Source organism: Rhinatrema bivittatum, chromosome 15, assembly GCF_901001135.1.
Source record: "Rhinatrema bivittatum chromosome 15, aRhiBiv1.1, whole genome shotgun sequence".
Taxonomy (NCBI): domain Eukaryota; kingdom Metazoa; phylum Chordata; class Amphibia; order Gymnophiona; family Rhinatrematidae; genus Rhinatrema; species Rhinatrema bivittatum.
The window spans coordinates 24,901,153-24,923,834 of record NC_042629.1 but is presented as its reverse complement, the minus strand read 5'-3'; the positions used below and the strand labels follow the sequence as shown (position 1 = coordinate 24,923,834).

Below are 22,682 nucleotides of genomic sequence, written 5' to 3'. Positions count from 1 at the left end.
CCATTCTTCCACAAAACCCCAGCGTTTCCAGCTGCTTGGAATACGAACTTGAGAGAGGGTTTTTTTTTAACATAGCATAAGAGCTATTGACACATTAATCTGCTTTCTAAAAACAAAACAAAAGTTTTTGAGACATCATATTAAAACGGTCTATAGAGCAAGTTAAGGCATAGCCTAACTAATGGCAGACGCCTTTCTAGTAAATACCAGACCAATGATATAACAAGCAAGGTATTTTCACCCCTTTTTCGGTTCTTGCTTAAATATATATATTAACAAACCTTTTTCTAATTAATGGGATGCAGGTACCTCATTTATTTATTTCACATGTGTAAATGGCAAGTATTTACCCCAGTTAAAAGGGCTTTTTGAAAATTACCTGCCCTGTATGCAGAGGGAAGTAAGTGCCTTGTGTCAAAATGCTTATAATCGTACCCTCATTGAGTGAGGCATTCCTGGGGGGTGGATGAGATGTGACCAAAACTAAATTCAAGTTGCCATGAATTGCAGCTCATGATGATGGGTGCGTGTCTGTCTGTGCAGAATGTATTAACGGAAAACGAAAGATGAAACCAATGTATTGGCATGTAAATATTTTACAACAGAATGCATCCAAGGCATCTACACCGTGTTAGCCGAGGTCTGCTTTATGCTAATTGGTATTTTTCAGCTAAGCTGCCCACAGATGAGACGTTGGCAGAAGCAAATGGGATTTCAGGTTTCATGGGCGTAAAAAATAAAGTGGCGTTTTGCCAGCTTGCATGGAAAGGTTGATTTAATGTACTCTAGATTCAAGTCTGAAAGTTGCATGAAAGCTTCAGATGACAGAAACTCCATGCTGGGGCTTAAAAAAAAAGGACTATGCTTTATGCTGCCAGATATAGGAGCGGAGTCTGATTCCCGAGTCAGGTCTTGCATTGGCTGAGGCTGGGGAGGCTGGAGAAGCAGGGCACTCTGCCTCCGAGTGGAGGAGGGAGGCCCAGTCATTGCACTACAGTGATGGCTACTGACTGGACATGGGGCCCTCGAAGGAGCCCTGATGCAGGGGAACTGGGTGCAAGTTGGGAGGAGATATAACATAGGGAGAAAATTCCCAGGTGGTTGTGGGAGAAGGCTCTGCATGGTGCTGGATCCCAGTTGAACTGGAAGTACAAACAGCTGGTGAGTGAGTTGGTGCTAGAACTGCTGCAGTGCTGGAGTGAAGCAGGACTGCACACTGGCGCCCTCTAGGGATGAGAGAGGATTGCTGTTAGGAGACAAAGGTACTCTGGTCCTAAGGATCAGTCTGCAAATTGATCACTTTCTTGGGCAAACCTTAGCAATTAACTAATTGACTAGCCAGACAATTACTCCAGCAGAGTGTAGCAATAGCCAGAAGACCAGCCTCTATCTATAGGGCAGTGTTAGTGGAGATGTGGCTGTGAAGGTGGTATTCAGGCCAGAGGAAAGGAGACTGGTATCAACTCCAGATGTTTTCCAGATGCATGTACAGCACTGACTACATGTACCTACTACAGCCTCTCTGGTTTTCTTACTTTACCTGACCTGGTTATATGCTGGCAGTGGTTATTGCAAGCGTTAGGCAGTCTGCTGTGCTTGTTAACCAGTGCTCCTTTCCCGGCCACAGGGGGCCTGTGGTGCACATTTTAGTATCACTTCCTGTAGTGACGAGACAGACTTCACATGAGATCTACATGCCCCGCACCATGAAGCTGGCTGCTAGCACCAGCCTGGAGCTAACGGCGTAGAAGAAAACCCCCAAACCGATGCAGGACAGCATGAAGAAAAGATGGGCCTTCTCTGCTCTGCATGCATTCATCACCTACCTCTGTGCCAGTGGTAAGCCCTTGTGTAAAGGCCATTTCCGTAACTGAGGGGAGAACGTTTTCATGCAATTAAATTGATTCTGGTATCTCTATATTTTACTTGTAATAGCAAGCAAGAATATGTATGTACTTGTAAGGAAGTGGGTATTTATACATACATATGTATGTATATATATATATATATAGCACTACATCGGCACAATATTATAGAACAGCAGGTAAAAGCTGAGTTGTCAGGTGCAAGATAGAAAGAATTTTGTCAGAAAAAAAGGCGCACATGATGGGATATAGGCTTAGCTGAAGCTGAGCCCACTGTCAGCCTCTCACATAACGGGGAGGCATATACAGCTGTCAGCCTGATGGGGGGATGTGTAAGGTCAAAATCAACGTCATGGTTAGCACTGAAATAGAATAGGAAATGTCTTCTGAATGATACTAAAATGCCTGCTTAAAATGAACTGGCCCCCGACCCCGGTATCTGCTTCTCAGGATGCTGCGGAGGAAGTGTTCACAGTAGCGAGGGAGGGGAGGAGGAATCCCAGCCATTATGCGATAGTGACACCTACTGGCCAGGCTCAAGGTGCACGTACAGCGCACACTGGATTTTGGAGGGAGTCTGTCTGTAGTCCCTGGCAGAAGACTATCCCTGTGATGACTGGGTTAGACAGAAGGGGTGGTGGTAGGGTGACCTCTCACTGTCGTGGGTGATAGCTCACGGAATGGAGCCACAACCCCTGCAGAATAGGAGGAAAACTGCCAGATCAAAGGAAAAATGTTTGAATTAAAAAATAAGCATATCTGGCTAAATTTTCAACAGGATCCCCTAAGTGCAAAGTTGCACCTGTCCAGAAGAAGCTGATTTTGAAGCAAATGGGATTTTTGAAAATCAGATTATGAAGCTTAATGCATGAACATTTAGGGGTGTATAGTTAGGCTCGCTAGTGGCCTGTCGTTTATTTGTGTACACACAACGCACAACCCCCCTGGGATGCTTCTCTTTTTATGCAGCCACGTTTGTGCTTGTTATGAAAGTACAAACACAAAAATCCCCTTCCCTGCATCAGACTGATTTACGTCGGTTAACTCTAGCTCTTCCTACATAAAAGCCAAGAAAGTCTTTGACAATGTATCCCTCCATGAATTTGCAGTGACAGTTTGCATCTTTTGGGGCTCTTTTTAGGACAACTGGATGATAATATTGAAACAGAGGAAGTAGTTCGTGCAGCACCAGGCAGTGACGTGACTTTCAAATGCACGCTGACAGGGAACCTGCCAGTAACGCAAGTGCAGTGGTCTCGGATGATGGCCAAAAAACAAACCATGATCGCAGTGCACAACCCAAACTATGGCACGGCCTACGGCTCTTTGAACGGCTCGTTTCACAACATTTCGGCCTCATTTGACCCTCCCAACACGTGGACCCTGCATGTAGCTGGGGTGACTTCCTCGCTGGCTGGTCAGTATTTATGCAACTTTGCAACTTACCCAAATGGATCAAGAGACAAAATCATTAATCTGTTTGTTCAGAAAGAAGGTAAGCAAGAGACTCAACCATGGTCTACTAACAATCCATGGGATCTGTTAAGGTGTCAGGAAATATTCTACTGCTAAGACTTGTTTGGGTAAATGTCCCCGGCATTGTACAAGGTAACAATAACGTTGAGCTGAGGTCCGTGAAATTTGAAGGCTTTACCAAAACTTAGAGACAGGAGAAAGCCAAGTATCTCCCCCGGTCCCTTTGTCCTCAATAACCAGACCAGCAAACCAGCCCCAATATTTTCTTTTGGCAGCAAGAAAAAGTGTTGTGAGCCCAAGGTCTCGGATATTTATGGGATTCAGGAATTTTATAAAAATAAGACCAGTCTCTTATTTTTATTTCTTTATTTCAAAAATGTTTATTCCGCCAATCTGAAAAGTTGGAGGGGGGGTTTTTTTCTCAGCAAAATACAAAAAGAATATAAGATTATAAGATGCGGTTTGAAATAAAGGACTATACAGAAACCCGGTAATCCAAGCTAACGGCCGCATTTTACAATGGCCACGCACGCGCTGCGCGCATTTTCAAAAAGACCCAGCCCCGCGCATAACTGCCGATACGGGGGCGGGGGCGGGACGGAGGCCGGCCGGGACCGTGGCCATTAACCGCCGCTCCGAAGAAGCGCACGCCAGCAGCCGGGCCGGCGCGTGGAAGTTACTTCTGCTCCAACGGAGCAGTAACTAAAAACGTTTTTTAAATTATTTTACTTAGGTAGGGGTTAGGGGTCAGGATGGAGAGGGGAAAGGGTAGGAAGGTTAGGCAGGGGGGTAGGGAAGGTCCCTCCCAGTCCGCTCCTTAATTGGAGTGGACTGGGTGAGGCCTGATTGCATCGCCGCGCGTAATTTGCTAAAAGTCACTCCCTCCCCCACTGCGTGTGCAGATTATAAAATCCGGTGCGTGTGTGTGCGTGGCCCACGGATTTTATAACATGCGCGCGCACCTTTTAAAATCCACCCCTAAACGAACAGCAAAACCAACAAAACCAACAAAACAGCAGAAGGACTTGACGCAAAAGATGCTTTGAATTGTAAATCTTTAAAGACCAAAGTCAAGCAAAATCCCCTCCGCCTCTGGCGAGCAGACAGAACGCACCCCTGGCGCCTGCTATCAAAGGGTTTGGGGTTTGTCCAGGATAACTTTCAGCGTTAGCCAGACAGAAACCCAAGATTTGAATATCCACCCCCCAGCCGGCCTTGCTCCCCTGCTAAAGCTTCACCTGGGTAACGTCTGCGGGCACAACCTTCAGCCCGTGCTGGGGGCAGTTTCACTTTGTGCTGCCAGATTAAAGGGAAGTCAGGAAAAAGCCGTCCCTACAGGAGAAAGCTCTGCGGAGTACCTGGCCAACGCTATCCGGGTGACTCAGGAGCTGCCTCCTGATCTGAATCTGCCTTAAAAGCAGGCGTTTGGGAGATGAAATGTCTGTGGCAGCCCGAGAGCCTCTTCTGGGGAGGGGGAAGTCACTGCAGACCCGGCTTATTTACCCAAAGGGACAGGGAGCCCTTTATTCGCCTCCGTCAGCCTCCGACCCCAATGCATTTCCTCCTGGGCTGCTGCAGCTGCCAGTCCTCCCTGCAGAAAATCCCTGGCATATCCGGGAAGGGAGAATGAGGGCCCCGCGTCCTGGAATGAGATGAACAGCGCATCACTCAAGCAGGGGTCACTGGAAGGGGCCTTTACACCTCTGCCTGGTTTGTTTGGGGTTTTTTTAATACAGAGTATGGAAGAAAACCTTTCAGACACAGTTTTTCTAGATCCTGAATCTGAGTGACCTTGAGCCCTCAATCTTTCATAGCTACGATGAGTGGCAGATCCACCTCACGAAACCAAACCTACAGAAAATGAGAGTGGATGCCTAGGAAGGCCTGAAGAAAAGGATGGGGGGGGGGGGGGCTATTCCCCTCCCCACCCCCCACCCCTACTCCTGCCTCGCTCATACGTGGTGCGAGTTTGAAGTCAGGCCAGGATGTGTAGAATTTCCTCTTTTGTTACAGGAAGTCTTTTTTTTTTTTTCCACCGCCTGCTGCATGTTTTCTGACCCCATTGTACGTTTTCCTGCTGTCTGCCACTGAGCTTTAAAAAGCAACCTTCAAATCATCTGCTTGCCTGAGTCTTCCTTCTCTGGGCCTTCAGGATCCACACGGGCTGGCAGTGCTGCTTGTGGTTCGGATTGCAGCTCCCTTCCGAAAGCCAGATGCACCCAGCCTGCGCCTCCGTTTCTGGCTTTAAGAAATCCGTAAACCAAAATGGTTGATTTGAAGGTGTTTTATTTTTGGATCAGGGCTGTGGTACTGTCTCAGGTCTTGTCTGGTTCCTGAATGCCAAAAGTTGGGCAGCCATGTTCACGCCTCGGAAAAATATCCCGTCGCCTGCACATATTTATTCCAAAACAGCAGCAGGCGGTGCGCGCCATCAATAAATACTGCCTGGTTTCCTGACTCTCTCTCTCTCTCTCTCTCTCTGCCCTTTCTGTTTTTCCTGCAAGCAGAAGAAACGCACAGTGTGCTGGAAACTCTTCTGAATGAAACCTTTGAAATTCAGTGTCTAGAGAATATTTCCTCCGTGCATCCCTCCGTCTTGTCCTGGGAATGGTCCGTGGTATGTACTGTTCTTTCAGCTCTATGGATAGGAAAGTTAGAATTGTTTGTCATCCTGGTGCATAAAAGGATGTTTACTAGAGTCCGGCAGACTCTCCTTTGCCTCTGCACCAACTAACTAGTTCTCGAGAAGCCAGTAATCAACTCGAGAGATCACAAAGTAACGAACCCGAGGTCAGCTCCATTGTAACCAGCAGCCTTGCCTCAAGCCATCAGTGGCCTTTGAATGGACCTGGGTGATCACAAGCAAGGAGTCGTGTTTGTAGGCAGAACTTGCCCGAGGATGTGATCATAGTTAAGAGCACAGCTGGACTTACAGAAAGCTTGCAGGCAGGCATGGAGAACACCTACATCTGGGAATGAACCACAGGGAAGGGATCTTTCACATACTTCCAAGCATCCTGGAGTGGCCGCTGTTGGACACAGGATGCCGGGCTTGATGGACCATTGGTCTGACCCAGCATGGCTCGTCTCACATTCTTAAATAATATTGTCTGACTGTATGCGAGTCTACCTTTTAAGAGACAAACCTTGTTATAGAGCTTGAGCTGAATGAGAAAACCTGGCAGTGTATCATAGACTTGCAGAGGAACCTAGAGAGAGAGAGATTATAGCTAGAAGCAGGGACAATCAGAAGTCTAACAAAAAACATGAAGTCTTTGTGATCTGCAAGCACTAGATGATTTCTAAAAGAAACCCATCTGCCGCTCTCACACGAGCATCCCCCAGATGTGTCCTCGAGCCATTTCTGTAAGTCAGAATTAAGATTTGGCATAACCAAATCAAGTAAAAATAAACTAAAACAAGAAGAGAATCTCAATGTATTTTTATTTTTAAACAGGAAGAGAACGGAAGCCAAAGCCCGTTGTTCAGCTCGGAGCATCACGCAGAGGGAGCTTTCATGCTATCGGGCAATGAACGAATTCAACTGCTCAAAAATTACACCTTGAGCATTTCAGCAGCCAGAGCTCTGGAGGATGGAAGAAGTTTCTTTTGCTACCTAGAAACCCAGCAGAAGAGAATAAAGAGCACCACCACCCTCAAAGTTTTTGGTAAGGTTTCATTAGGACAAATGCCAATTCTTGCCAAGTTAGAGGACACCCCGAGAATCCCAAGGGTTAAAATCGCATTATTTACACATGCAATGAACACACAGCAAGAGCTAACAATCAGGTTTGTGTCTCTGTTCATCCTATCCAGGAAGGTAAGGATTTTATTTAAATGATTAAAGCCTCTTGACGTACATAATTAGGGACCATGGCACGGCCCGCCTCTCTCTCCATCTCTGAAACACTCCAGCCAACAGAGCAGTACCAGTTTATCTAACAACTAAAGTAATCCTCGTCAGTGGAAGCCACATAAAGGGATGTGTGACAGGAACCGCTTGTCATTTTGTTTGGCTGGCATTCAGCAGTTTTGTACGTGGAGCCCTTCTTGAGGGGTATAAGTGAATATAAATACCAAATACATCTGTCTATATATATTTTATGGCACCTCAGAGCAGTGGCTGCCTGTCAAGAATCTCCAGACACTACCCACGAAAGCAGAGTGGGGGACCTTCTAGTGTCTGAAGCATCGTGAACCTGAGTGCACTAATGCCATGGGATGAATTCAGATCATTCTGGCACTAAGGTGGCAGTGATTGTCGTCCAAGCTTTGGAGCGACATCGGGTACCGTCAGGGGATTGAAGCCTCTGAGGCTGTCTGGAGTGTCGAGAGTGTCTGGGATCCTCTGACACAATGTTACAAGTAGGAAACTGTTTAGGACTGTTCTGTGATCGCATCTAATTAAACACGTTTTCTTTGCTAAACTAGTTTTTCAATAAATATTTTCTTTAAATAGTTACTGAAAGTTAAATGTGTCCCCAGAGTGTGCTTGCTTAATATTGAAACGAGGTTTTTATGAGATGATGACTCAATCCACATATGCTGAAGAGTATAAATAATGACTTCACATCCCATGTAAATAAATATCCTGTATAATTACACTGCAGGATCAGCCTCCCCATCCCTCTTAACATATTAACTTCACAATCAAATTAGGCTTTTTGTTTTTCCTCCAAGCTGTACCAGAGATCTCTGTCACCCTTAGAAACGTCTCCAGCAGCAAGGTAAGTCATTTCTTATAGGTTAAGGATCTTTGGTATGTGACATAGGCAGCAGGAGCATGCAAACAAATCTTTCAGGCTACTTACAAATTATTTAAATTGATAAAGGTAACTGCATCACAAAAGCTGCTGGCAAGGTTGAGTTAAGTTGGCCTGCTCTCCTCTTCGAAAGAGGAATGGGCACAAATTCAGAGGAATGCTGATGAGGTGGCACTCATAGCCCCTAAAGTAAGAGGAATCTCAGGTCTGCTCCTCACTCCACCCGGCCCTTGATTCATGAGACTCCAAAGTGAACTATGGCCCATTCCCTTCCTCTGTTCAGTGACAGGTCTTACACTGGGGGATAGGGTCACAATATAAGCTTGGGGGGGGGGGGGGGTTGGATGTCCCAAGTTAATATTACCCAACACCTCATCACACTTATTTCTATTTTCTCTTCTTCCCCGCTGCTGCAGATGAGTGCGTCTTCATGCAGGCTGGACCTGAGGTGGGGGGGACTGGGGGAGAACCATAGAAACTTGCCCAGGATCACAAGGAGTAGCTGTGGCAGAAGCATTTGAACCCAGATCTCCCGGTTTCCAGTCCATTGCTTCCAGTACTGAGACCTGGTACTACTCACCCATTCTCTCCCTCGAGAGTGGGTGACCTGAGGTTCCTTATCCCATCCATTAACCCAACGCAGGATAACTTATTTATTATTTTCCCTAGGTAGTCATTTATTTTCATGCAACATGTCTTTGAAATAGCTGTTGCCCTTGCAAGTTGTGCATTTCCCCATATTCAGCACATTTTACTGGTGGTAAAATGGTTAGAATATCAAAATTAGTTAGGACAGGTCTGATAACTCTGGACTGGCTATAAACATGTTTTGTGGTGAAATAGTGCCATCTTGTCGCCAAATGTGTAAAGTGCATCATCAGCTCTGATAATTTTGTGGCTATAAAAATGTTTTGTGGTGCAATACTGACATCATGTGGCCAGATGTGTAAAGTACATCATCTGTTCATCCAGGCTTTTGTCATGAAATTTTCTTGCTGGCTCTGGTATACACGTGTTAAAATTATATTAGGAGTAGGAAAATTAATTTTCTTTGTTGTTCACATCACAGATGTCATAGATGGACTCTCCTGTCTATTATTGACCCTAGGTTAATTTGAGCTGTGTTGTAGGAAAAGCGTATCCCAAGCCAAACATCATCTGGTACAAAGATGAAGTGGAGATTTTTCCTGACAAAGGAGGTAAAGAATTAGTTTTTTAAAATAACTTTGGAAAATTTGCTCTTTATTGTTTACTTGGGATCTCTGTTGGTAAAACCAGGGGTAATGTGGACAGAATGGCTGAATTCTCCTAAGTGGATTTTCAAGCTCCTAGAAATGTGTGTAGCTTTACCTGCTGGGGAATTTCAGGGGCCACAGTTTTGTTGAGGTTGTAGTCTACGTGCATGCATTTAGAGGTCAGGATTGGAAGTGTTTGGCTAAGTTTGGGATTTAGCAGTTAAACCCCGCATTCTGACTTTTCCACCTCGCCTAGAGATGCATTTGCCGAGTAAATCATTACCCAGGGGAAAAAAGTGGTGCTGCGGAGGAGTTCCAGGGCAGGGCTTACATTTTGCTTGGTAATGCTGGTTGTGGCAGAGGGCAGGTCTAAGGTTAACCAGGTAAACTTATCCGGCTAACTCAGCAGCTTCAGTTTCCTGCTGAGTATACCCAGCTAACTTCCCACTGCCTGCCCACTCATTTCAAAAATGTACATGAATTCCTAATGCCGTCATTTGAGACAACTTACAATACTGCCTAACAGCCCAAACCTCAGACAGGGATTTTGTGCTTGAAGATCAGGTTAGTTTGTGCAGGAGTACACGGATATTTATTGATTGCTTTATTCAAATTGTATCCTGACATGTCATGGAGATGGGTGAAGAGGGACAGTAGAATTAGGGGTCTATTTTAAAAGGCACACGCGGGCGTCCATGTGCACACGGTTCCCGGCACGCGCACATGGACGCCCCAATTTTATAATCTGTGCACGAATGTGTGGACGGGTGCCCCACTTGCACGTGCGGGGGGGGGGGGGGGATTTTTCAATTACGTGCGGCGACACGATTGGCCTTTTTCCCAGTTCCCTCCCAATCTGCTCCAATTAAGGAGCAGACTGAGAGGGAACTTCCCTACCCCCCTGCCTAACCTTCCTTCCCTTTCCCTTTTCCCCCTTTCCCCCTCTCCACCCTGACCCCTAACCCCTATCTAGCTACCCTAAATGTTTTTGTTTTAATACTTCGTGCTCCTTGGGAGCAGAAGTAAACTCCGCACGCCGGTTTCCCCGGGACAGCGTCTCATGGCACCGTCCTGGCCTGCCTCCCACCTCGCCCAGACCACACGCTCCGGCCCGCCCCTTTTAGCTGGCCTGGCACTTCTGCGTGTATCGGGGGTTACACGCGTGGCCGGGCCCTTTAGAAAATGTGTGCACTGCGCTCAGGCTCGGCCACGTGCGTAACCCCCGAATTGTTTTGCGTGGGCCATCAACAATTGAGGCTATAGTGAACAACATGGGGCCATTTTGTGAATTTACACAAATCAGGAAAATGTCAACTTGTCCCTTAGCCAAGAAGTTAGAAGCAGCAAGATGCCAGGGCCTGCCAGTACAGAGACCTTCCCCTTATCGTTTTGCAAGCCAGTAATTGGTTTGACCTATTTGGGGGAGGTGAACCATACAAGCCACCTTTATTCTTTTCATTTGGCATCCCTAAGTATTTGTAAACAGCAGCATAGCCCATTCTACCCCCACCTCCCACCTCACACCCTGCTACCACCTTTTGTATGGATTATTAAGCAACAACGTGAATGATTGTCTCTCGTGGGTTCAGAATTGCATGAAAATTGCACAAATTACTGCAAATAAGTATTTTTCTGAAAGAGACCATGAAAACCATGGAGCATTGGTCTCATGCTGAATTCACAGGTATCACTGTCCCTGCTTGTCATGTGAAACTAATCACAGGGTCAGTGCCTAAACCCTGAAAGTCGCACAGTGAAGCAGTGTTCGGAGGCCCGGACTAGTTCCTCTCGTGTGGCAGGGGAAGCAGACTTGCAGTTTTTACTGCGTAGTCAATGGGCCTGCCGCGCTCGCAGGATGCTCTGGGACGGATGGGAAAGGACCAAGCTCGTTGTCACCTTCACCACAGCCAGCTCCCTCTGTCTTCCTCCGTGCCTGAACTATTCACCAGGCTTTCAATCACAAGCCCTGTGGGATCTGCTCTGATCCTGCTATGCTTGGCACATGCCCTATGACGTTTCTGTGGGTTCACTGAACCAGTAATGGATGTATGTTTCGTTTGGATTGTCTGCTTTGGTCATGCACTATTTTCTCCACTAGAGATTTCTGTGGTGAGAGATGAGGAAGGCCTCTTCACCCTAATGTCAGTGATAAGCTTGAACCCCAACCAGAGCGCCAAGAATCGGACCTTTTGGTGCACAGCTCTGTTGCCATTGCCCGGTAAACCAATGCAACGCATTCCATCAGAAAGGATAAGTATTACTCTGTGTAAGTAATTCCATTATCACTGCAGATTGTTGAAAGAATTCTTACACCTGAAAATGTCTTGACGTTTGGTCAGATTTCTGGTGCGCAAGCTTGCAAATTATTTGGACAATCTCACTAAAATATTTGTTCAGTTTTTTTGCCCGGTGACGAGTTCTGGTAGACCCGGAGAAATTTGGATCTTTACTGGTTGAGGACCGACTTAAGAATAATCCAGTGCTGAAGTGGTCCAGGAGCTTCTGAGGTTGCCCAGCTCTCATTTGAAGAAAGATTTGTGTCGTGTCAAATGCACACTTTCCTTCCATGCCCTGGAAAAAATCTTCACCCATTGTTGTGCAAACGTTTAGGGGAGAGCATGAGAAACGTTTTCCTTTTTTATTCATTTTTTTTTACACTATACAGTATTTGGGCTTTTTTGGTTTTTTGCTTCATTTCAGATTGGAAATGACACTCAGCAAAACAAAGGTCATTGGCATGTTCAGTGTTTTGAATGATTGCACAGCCCTATAAACATTCTGGAGTTTATTGTAATAGTGCTCAGTGGTATCCCCGAGAGAGCAGGAGAATACTCCACTCGCCTTCACATCTGGGTTTGTGTGCATTTACTGTGAAGCTGCTGGGCAGAAGGATTTACAGAAGCATTCTTATTCTCATTTGCTTGTTCGTAGACCAGGAGAATAAAGTGATGACATCTTCCCCAATGGCCACCACAATTAATGAAGGTACAGTGCGATTTCTATTTATAACACCTGATGAAATTCCCCAGAAACTCCTATTTGCTCTGACCCCATTACCTCCTGTCCACGCACACCCTCCCCTGCTCCTGCTCTGGTTTGAACTCCTCACTGTCATGTCTCCCCAAACTAAACCAAACCAAACATTGCCAGCCTTATCCCCCAAGCCGAATCCCATGCAATCTTTCCTCCCTCCCTCCCACTGACCTGAACCAAGCACTCTCAACCTTCCTTGGCCCCCACTCCACATCAGCCTTAGTTCTCTGATCCCTGCCCCTCCTCTGGTTGGGACCCCCAGCAGTCTCATGCCTCTCTCCCCTTCTCCCATGGGACGGAAACCCAGCATCCTCTCCCCTGCTTCCACCTGCCAGGCCCGACTCACATGCATTGCACAGCCAAGAGCCTCTTTGTCCTGTACTCTAGCAGGAAAGCACACATGCAACATGGTAGATATCGTCCAAGCTTACACATCTGTGCTCCTCAGCGGCTGATGGCATGTGCATGTGTGCTGGTGTGTACGTGCACACCCTGCCAGTCCCCAATAGACACGTCTGCTGCACTAAGTGCATGGATGTATGTGGCTTTTGTTATAGAGATATTTAGTGTTCCTCACTGGAGTGATACTAGCACACTGAATGTAGCAAAAGACTAGAGACCTGCCCGAGGTCGCTTCCAGTGGTCTGGCATGCTTTCCTCAAAGAATCGCTGCTGCTGCTTCTCACTGAGTTACATACATCATGTTCCCCTGAAGTAATATCCTCTGATCAGAGGATGTATCAGTTATGACCCTCCAAATCAAAACAAGAGAGGGTTTCCCAGATGTCACCCCATAGGGACATCTGGTAAATATTAAATATCAGAAAGGAACCACTGGAGAAACGGTGACACTGTTTCTTTGTTCATCTTTATAAGAGTTTGGTGTGAAGCATGCACATAACATAAAGCTTTAATTTGGCTTCTTAATACAAGATGTGATGCTTAAGCAATAATGGGCAACATAATGAAGATGCTCAGAGTGTCTTCACCATGGATTTGTTCGATAAGCCTGGAAAAATGTCAAAGTTTCTCATTAATCCTTTTAGAAGGAAAGTCTGAAAAATACAAAACTAATTTTGTTGAATTGTCTGATCTGCTTTGGGATTTTTCAGACCTGCTTCAGATGTTTTTATTCTGCTTCCTTTGGATTTCAGCCAGATCCACCAGAGGACAATTTAACTGATTACTCTGTTGGATCTGTGTAAATAAGACATTTCTGTCAAACTCAAACCAGGCTGGAGTCTGCCTGGTTTGAATTTGGTTGGGAATTGTTTGCATATCTCTGCTCAGCACCAGTGCAATGCTAAGGGTTTATACGAAATGCTGAATGTCCTTATTCAGACGTGCTCCGATCTTAGTTTACAGTGGTGGTCCTCTCGCCAGAAGATGATCACTGAGAATGTAGGAAGTAGCTTGAATACAACAGGGGATTTAGAAAGGGCAAGTAAGGGGAGCTCATGTTTACAGGTTGGGCAGGCTAAAGCTACTTCTGAAGTAAGCCTGGGCAGCTCTGTTCTTAACAGGACTACAGATGACGACTTCCACAACCTCTGGTCAGACCAGGATGACTGCATCCTTGCCAGATCTGGGCTACACCACTTCAACACCAGGTAATCAGAGTTCCTTACAAAACGAGGGCACTGATAATTTCTCTTTCTCTGCTGTTGCCTGATATATGGTGACAACATGAAATAGATTGTCGCATACCACTATTCAATCGCAATTAATTATTGCGATAGCCCTGGCCCTTCTGGGAATTTGCTCTCATTTGCAAGAGCAGGACTGGTCCTAGCATGCATCCTTGGTATGGTCCCAGCATGCATCCTTGGTATGGTCCCAGCATGCATCTTTGGTATGGTCCCAGCATGTATCCTTGGTATGGTCCCAGCATGCATCTTTGGTATGGTCCCAGCATGCATCTTTGGTATGGTCCCAGCATGCATCTTTGGTATGGTTCCAGCATGCATCCTTGGTAGAACCTGGGTGGAAGCAGCCTGTCCTGAAAAATTGGTAGCCCCCCAAATCCACCATAATTAATCCCTGAACTAGATCCTTGGATGCTCTTTTAAATAGTTGAGGTATTTCCTCATAAATGCCCATTTTCAGCTTTTGCAAACTCTCTGAGCGTGAACCTGACCCCAGCTGCTTGAGTCCAATGGGACAGAAATCTCGGAAATGTGCAAAGTATCAAATTCAGCAGCTCAGGTGCTGCCAGGCTCTTGTTACACAGTAACTGGATCTCATTAACTCGCACTAATGAGATATGAACTTCTGCTTTTATTGCTTTCATAATCTAGATATTTCACTGAGTAATTATTCTATTTAAGTTACTAGGCTTCAGAAGAGCAGTGTTCCGAACATTACAGGATCTGCCTTTGACAAGCAGAGCATTTGGGAGCCTCCTAATGATAATACAACAACCGAAAGCAGTAAGTGCTATTTTTTTTCCTACTGTTTTGTCCTTTGTGTCATTTGGACATGGGTAATTTGAGAGGGAGTCAAGGCACTGCACATCAGTCAGCTGTCGTATGCCAGCCTTCATAAAACCTTCAAAATCCAGTTATCTGGCAAGTCATTGTCCATTTCACCAACTCTTCTGACAGAGCGTAAAGATGAGGGAGGACCTAATGGAGGCCATCCATGTATTTCAGGGAAAGCACAGATCAGAGTTGCCAACTCATTGAAAGAATTTTTACTGACAGTCTGCCAGATATTTACTGACACATTGTTTTATGGATACGCATTTTACCATTGCCATTTTGTGGACGGCTGGATTTCTCCCATTTTTGTTCCAGAGGAGGTTCTCTCTCTGAATCAGGAGTCCAGAGTGTGACAACAGATTTTTTTCTCCAGCCTGGGCAGAAGGTCCTGACATGATCGGGTAGGCTCTACTCCTACTTGCCATATGCTGACTCAGCCCTGCTCCCCAGACACGCCAGTAGCAACCCAACCAGCAATCACAAACCTGTGCTGCAGAGTTTTTTTTTAAAGTTTTCAGGGCTCTTGCACTATATTTGAATAGGAATCGCTCTTGCTTCCTTTGGCAATGAACCTGATGGCAGTCAGACACAACCCACGCAGAAGACCAGAGAAGTACAGGCTGGAGGACACAGAGCACCAGAATCACACTCGCCTTGGTTGAGACATAGTCCCTGACTCCATGAGCCCACAGCACCAAAGATAAGGCCTGAGTCTGGCCACTGCTTCCTGGAGGAACTTTACAGTCATGTCTGTTTTTTCTGCTGGTTTTTGACTGTTGGTTTATTTATTAATGATTGGCAACCCTGGCTTTGTGCTATTGTTTCTCATACTTTACAGGTCAGTTTGCCACAATGGTGAGTAGCTTAGACGTCAAGCAGTTAATATACTTAGGGAAACAAATACGTACCCATTTCATGTAGTTGATTCTGAAGGTTAAAATGAGTCATTCTTTGTTGAATCTTGAAGGTATCTCATCCATTGGCAGCCTCACAAAAAGCGAGACTTCGGGTATAACACACGATCGTTTATCTACTGTGAAAGCCTTCTCAGAAGTCAGCAGTAAGTCATTTACACGTTCAGTCATTTCATGACTATGCTTTTGACTGCTTCATAACTTCTGTACAGGAGGACAAAGGTGACACATGGTTGGATGGGATGCACCTTGGCTCAAAATCTGACAGGAGCTGACTTGGCCCGGTTTAAGGTTTGGGACCAGATTTAAGAGCTAGAAAATAAGTATTAAAGGACTTAGGGCTAAATTGAAGAACTGGGGGGAAAAGCCCCACTGTACTTCTGTGGACGTTTGTGCTTGCACAATGCTTATTGCCATTGCAAAATTATGCAAGCAAACTGACACCCAGGCTTTCTGCCTTCTGATCTGTGTTTCTTTTGTCCAGAACTTAGATCCGATTCTCAGTCCCACTTTCTGAGTTGACCATCATAAATGTTCAGATCAAAATGTGAATTTGGGTTTAACTTGCGACGGTCTGAAATAGAGGAACGAAATGAAGTGACAATGTTTTGTGCAGACACATGGCATACTCATGCTATAATCTCCCAAGAAATCAGACATCTCAGACTGATCACCAGAAAACAACAAGGGGGGAGAATGAACATGGGCAGACCTGCAGAAATGTGGGGGAAGGGGTGGGATAGACTGAGGACTGATTTTCAGCAAGGTCTCGCTGTATGTGTGCACATATCTATCTAACCTTTTTTTTTTTTTCTAATTTCTACGAAAGCTGTTTTCACTTCTACTACTGGACTTGGCAGTTTACTCACTACAGGAAAGCTGTTGAATAGCACCAGTAAGTCATCTGCAATTGTTTGCTTTATATTGAGTTCTAGTTCCTTCTGCAGTGTTGCATTGCTATCACTGTGACCATGAGGGCCATCGCCGCCCTGTGTGCAAACGTGGGCCAACCACTGCGTGCTGAGGCCTCGGCTCTGTGGAAGCCAGAAGTGTACAAAAGACTGCACATAGGGACATGACCAAATCTTCCCCGAACTGCCCACATTGGTTGAACCTTTTGATCCTTGCTCAGTCTAACCATCTTTGGGACCCTTCGGAGCTTGGAGAAAACAAATTCAGGCCCAATTAATTTGCAAGGAAGAACTTTTCAGTTTGTGCACTTTCTGCTTTGGTAAAAACTTGTTCCGTCCCTTTAATTTATAGAAGCACGTCTGATAAATAATTGAGGTACTGACATTACCTCGGCATGAGGATCACCGTGCTGCTTTAATTATTTATTTATTTATTTATTTAAATCTTTTCTATACCGTCATTAAGGTGGGTACCGTCACAACGGTTTACAGTAAGGCACCAAAAATAATGTTGTTAAAATGTATCAGTTTACACAGGTGCCGTTAGGTTCGGTAACATAGTTTTTAATCAATGCTAGATTTTAAATGAGTGTGATCACTATTCTGTCCAGGTCAATTCTATAGCAGTTTGAGTCCAGGACTCATTCTATAAATGTAACTTATCCTTTAGTGATGAATTCTATTAAAAATGAACACCCTTATTGATTCCTGTTTGTGTGGGTGTTTTGTCTCTTGCACTTCCCTGGTTTGAACCTTGCAAGTCCTTGGAATCTATTCTCCCTTCTCTTTTTGAAAGGCTTGTTTAAATAGCCAAGTTTTTAGATTTTTTCTGAATGTTTTGTTTTCTCGTTGTAGTCTTAATTCTAAGGGCATGGAGTTCCATAGTATGGGTCCCGCCAATGATAATGACAAATAAGTTCCTTATTCAGCACTGTAGCATGTTGAATGTTTCTACAGGTGACATGGGGAGGACTCCTGCTATATCCTGGCCTGCTCTAGTGTCCGTTCTGCTTCTCATCTGTACCATTTTGGTCATCTTCATGATCAGACGATGGTGTCAGTACAGGAGAGAAATGTAAGTAGGAAGCAGAAGTGCTGGAATGGGAACCGCCAAGCCAAGAGACCAAAACGTCTGAATATCCCCCTCACTCTCTCAAAGAAATCCTCAAACTCTAAGCCACTATATTCCAAATTATAGATAATAGGGATGTGAATCGGGCTTCGGACGATTGAAAATATCATCAATATTTTCAAAATCGTCAGAAATCGGGGGCTCCCCTGAAACGATAGGAAAACCCCACGATATTGATCGTGGGGGTTCTCTTATCGTTTGGGGGGAGGACGGGAAAAACGGCACACAAAAATAACCCCTAAACCCACCCGACCCTTTAAAACTAATCCCTTTGCTTCCCCCACCCTCCCGACCCCCCAAAAACATTTTACAGGTACCTGGTGGTCCAGTGGGGATCCCAGGAGCGATCTCCTGCTCCCGGGCCCTCGGCTGCCACTAATCAAAATGGCGCCAATGGCCCTTTGCCCTTACCATGTGACAGGGTATCCGTGCCATTGACCGGCCCCAATGGCGCGGGGGCCCCCCCGCGCCACTTTTAAAGATGGCGCTGGCCATCCAGTGCTCCCTCCATGTGACAGGGGCCGGCCAATGGCACAGATACCCTGTCACATGGTAAGGGCAAAGACCATCGGCGCCATTTTGATTAGTGGCAGCCGACGGCTCGAGAGCGGGAGATCGCTCCCAGGACCCCCACTGGACCACCAGGTACCTGTAAAATGTTTTTGGGGGGGTCAGGAGGGTGGGGGAAGCAAAGGGATTAGTTTTAAAGGGTCGGGGTGGGTTTTTTGTTTATCGGCTCGGGCGCAGCCGATAAACAAAACTGCGATCTGGCCCTATGAAAAAACCCCACATGTGAATTGGAACCGGAATCCAAACCGATTCCGGTTCCGATTCACATCTCTAATAGATAACAAAATGCTTGGCAGTAAAATGTCCTCCAGAGCTCCTATATGAGACATTCTTGTTTTGACAACAGGGTCTTACACAAAATTTAATGAACTTAAAGCTAAATGGAAGATAGAAATAGCAGCATTTTCCACATTTGTGACAGATTTGGTAGGTTTTGTAATTTTTTCACTTTGCTTGCCCTTATTAATATTTAAATGGTGCTTTGAGACCCTCGCCCTTAAAGAGGAGAGGGTCCCATGGAGTTTCTGTAATATGTAATTTAGAGTTGTGTGCAAACCACTGAACGAGATGAATGTGTTGGTTTTATAAGGAATTATGGATGATATATGGGTCTGGATAGATTTTTTTTTTTCATTTGTACCCAACAAAAGCATCTTCTCAAAAGGCACGCCTTTTATCAATGCATTTGCTGTCTAAGGTGCGAGTGTTCTTGTAATAGAACCAGAAGTTAAAAAATTAGTCTTCTGTGTAGTTTGGTACAGTTGGAGCAATATATAGCAAGGTACCCCCAAACCTATTCTTCCCCCACAGGCACACAAGGACCAGCCAAAGGGAAGCAAGTCCTAGAACAAGGCTTGTCAGTAAAGAAGGAAATGACACTAGTTTTTTAATCCCTGTTTATTCCATTTTCATGTCTTTTGATTTTACTGTAGCATGGATAGACCCCCACCATTCAAGCCTCCACCACCTCCAATAAAGTATGCATCAATGCAAGACTCTGATGGAACTGAATCATCCTGCCATGAGCTAGAAAATCTCTAGATCCTGATGGTTTTCTATTTGCCATTGTGAGAATAATGGAGACATTTTTGCTGTTAACCTGAAAGTGTTTTCTTCATGATATATGTCATTTTGTGATGAGAAGACTTTTCAGTGGCCAGTGTGTGCCTGTTCTTTGGATTTCAGGATGCATCTGCTCAATATACAAGCTCAAAATCACTTCTTGTATGCATCCATGGACAGAACAAATGGGATGCAGAATGGTGTTCATTTCTTAGCTGATATCAGTGGGCAGATTTGTTATTGTCACATGATGCCTGCTACTAAGTATCCCTAAAAATTCATTTCATGTCACTGGAGGGGCACTTGAAATGTATACTGCAAGGGGATCTACATGTTGACACACATCCCGAGGCGTCTGCTGCAGCAGTTAATGCTGAAAGCTTGGATTGTCTCTCTCTATACGCAGACAGAGGTACAGTTGAAACAGGTCAGAGGGTTCTCATACTATGAGATGTCTGCAGTCCAGAGACGACAAATCTTACACATCCAGAGCCACAGATCACCTGACTTTGGACTATTTTTACTTCCAAAAAGCCTCTAAAAATTAAAAAGCTGGAAAGCATCTATATTTAAAAAAAAATATTCAGTTAAATATTTTTGGCAATTAGTATAATAATAATGTCTGTTTAAAAATGTAAAAAAACCACATTTGGATACTTTTTTATATGTGCAGTAACATGAACGTATGAATGTATGGTTCTATCATAGCTTGGGGTTTTTGCCCCAGGTTCCTAGGTAAGAGATATTTCTCAGTAAATCCAGATCAGCAAATGTTGTGATAAGCAATATATTTCTATATTGGGAGTGTATAAAACCATAACACTGGTCTACATCAACGTTTGCTGACTACAAGATAACATGTGATCTTTATGTATTTTAGTGTGCTGAATCCAAACGTCATGTCCGGTTTTTCCACAAAACGCTGTCTATTCATAAACTCTTATAGCAATAACGTAACATTATTATTTAGATATGCTGAATAAGCAAAAAGATAATTAATGCACAGAAAGACATGCTGAATACGCAAAAAGAAATGTTGAATAAGCAATTGGTATAACCAATAGGAAGACTGCTTATTAAACAGTTTAAAACTGCTGACGTTGGCATTTTATGGCTATATAAGCAGCGTGAAAACAGACGGCAACATTCAGTCGTTCAAGAGGCTTAGAAGACGCAGCAAATTTAACTTTGTTAAATCTGTTTTTGTTGAATATGTCGTTCAACACTCGAATAGTTCGTGGACGGTGCCGGGATGATCCTGATATATTCTGTTACATTTGTGGTTGTTTTACAACACCCAAACCAAAGGATAAATATATCTGACTTTGTATGAAAAGCTTATCATGCATATTTCAGGGTTAAACTGGGTGCCCAGGACAAACCTTGGGCACCTTATAAAGTATGCAGGACATGTGTTGAAAACATGAGACAGTGGACTAAAAGTCAGAGAAAAAGTCTCAGCTTCGGAGTTCCAATGGTGTGGCAAGAGCCCCAAAACCATGTTGATGACTGCTACTTCTGCATGGTAATTATTACAGGCATGAACACAAAGACAAAATCTTCCATCCAGTACCCAAATCTCCCCTCGCTATAAGACCGGTTGCTCACTGCGACAAAGTCCCTGTACCTATCTTCAGTACTTTGGAAAGTTTCGACGACGATGAATTCTGTCATTCCAATTTTTCCAAAGACTCCAATGATGAAGATTTTGTGGCCTCAGAAGATGATGCCAGAATGTGCCAGCCATTCACTCAAGCTGAGTTGAATGACCTGGTACGAGATCTTGATCTGCCGAAGTCGTCAGCAGAGTTACTGGGTTCAAGGCTAAAGGAAAAGAACCTGTTGGCTCCCGGAACCACATTTATGTATCGTAACAGAGAGAGAGAGATCTTCTGAAATATTTCCATATGGATGAGGAGCTTGTATACTGCATCAATGTCAAAGGACTTATTGAATCAGTGGGATGTGATAGTTATGTAGCTGACGAATAGAGGCTTTTTATTGACAGTTCAAAGAGAAGTCTAAAGTGTGTGTTGCTTCACAATGGCAATAAATTAGCTTCCATTCCTATTGCTAACTCGGTAAATATGAAAGAAACATGAATCCATGAGAACCATTCTCCAAAAAATCAAATATAATGATAATTGCTGGATTTTATGTGGCAATCTGAAGGTTATATCGATGCTTCTAGGACGACAAAGCAGTTACACAAAATTTACTTGCTTCTTGTGCCTTTGGGATAGCCGAGCAAAGGCAAAACATTATACAAGGAAAGAATGGCCCGCTAGAGAGAAAATTAAGATCGGTGAAAAGAATATTAAGAATGAACTACTTGTTAATCCTCAGAAAGTGTTGCTCCCCCCATTGCATATAAAATTGGATCCAGATGTTGAGTGCTTCAAGTACCTGTGTACCAAATTTCCTGCTCTTTTACATGAGAAGTTGAAAGCTGGCATATTTGATGGCCTGCAAATTAAGCTTCTAATCAAAGCAGAAAATTCCTCAATACCATGAAAACCATAGAAAAGGATGCTTGGTCTGATTTTTCTGACGTGGTTATAGACTTTCTTGGCAACTTCAGGGCCAAAAATTGTAACCTTTTAGTTCAAAATTTGTTGATTGCTTTTCAAAGACTGGGAGCAAACATGAGTGTTAAATTGCATTTCCTTAATAGCCACCTGAACTACTTCCCCTCAAATCTTGGAACTATGAGTGAAGAACAAGGAGAACACTTCCACCAAGACATCAAGACCATGGAACATAGATATCAAGGCAGATGGAACATAAACATGATGGCAGACGATTGCTGGTGTTTACAGCATGCAACCCTGATCATAACTATTCCAGAGCATCCAAAAAGATAAAATTTCTCCTTAACAATTAAAATTTACACAACTATTGCTGTCTTGGTTAGATGATAGACTCATTTTTTGCATGAAACAAATTAATTACGTGCTATCGCTTCTTCAGAACTTCTTATTACCCTTGATATTTGATTTTATAATCTTTAATCAAACATTTCTCATTTGTGAAAACATTTGACGTATTGCATATTTTTTACTTCATATTTGGAATCAGCACCTTTCATTTGGGTAAAATCAGCAAAAATAATTAGGTCAGCAGAAAACTTTTTTTCAAATGTAGACCAGTGAAATGCTCTTCCTTTCAGTGGGGTAATGAGATATCTGTGTATATTCCAGATTTCAGTGAAGGTTATTGCTTGCTTATTTTTTGCTGTACA

The 22,682-nt window shown here is 44.3% G+C and overlaps 1 protein-coding gene across 2 annotated transcripts; it reads left to right on the top strand.

The window, feature by feature from the left end:
* Positions 1-1,677: 1,677 nt before the first annotated feature.
* CD96 (CD96 molecule) lies at positions 1,678-21,569 on the top strand. 2 transcript variants are annotated; one of them, XM_029578961.1, is made up of 14 exons: positions 1,678-1,839; positions 3,007-3,360; positions 5,849-5,958; positions 6,799-7,009; positions 8,022-8,068; positions 9,213-9,303; positions 11,438-11,605; positions 12,271-12,324; positions 13,896-13,982; positions 14,700-14,801; positions 15,820-15,912; positions 16,596-16,661; positions 17,635-17,752; positions 19,312-21,569. In XM_029578961.1, exons 1-14 carry the CDS (start codon positions 1,767-1,769, stop codon positions 19,418-19,420), a joined length of 1,683 nt encoding a protein of 560 aa, XP_029434821.1. In that variant the 5' UTR covers positions 1,678-1,766; the 3' UTR covers positions 19,421-21,569. The 2 variants fall into 2 exon arrangements, 1 of the variants encoding a protein (XP_029434821.1); XR_003852902.1 differs by lacking the exons at positions 17,635-17,752; positions 19,312-21,569 and having other exon boundaries at positions 15,168-15,912; positions 16,596-16,625.
* The last annotated feature ends 1,113 nt before the right edge of the window (positions 21,570-22,682 follow it).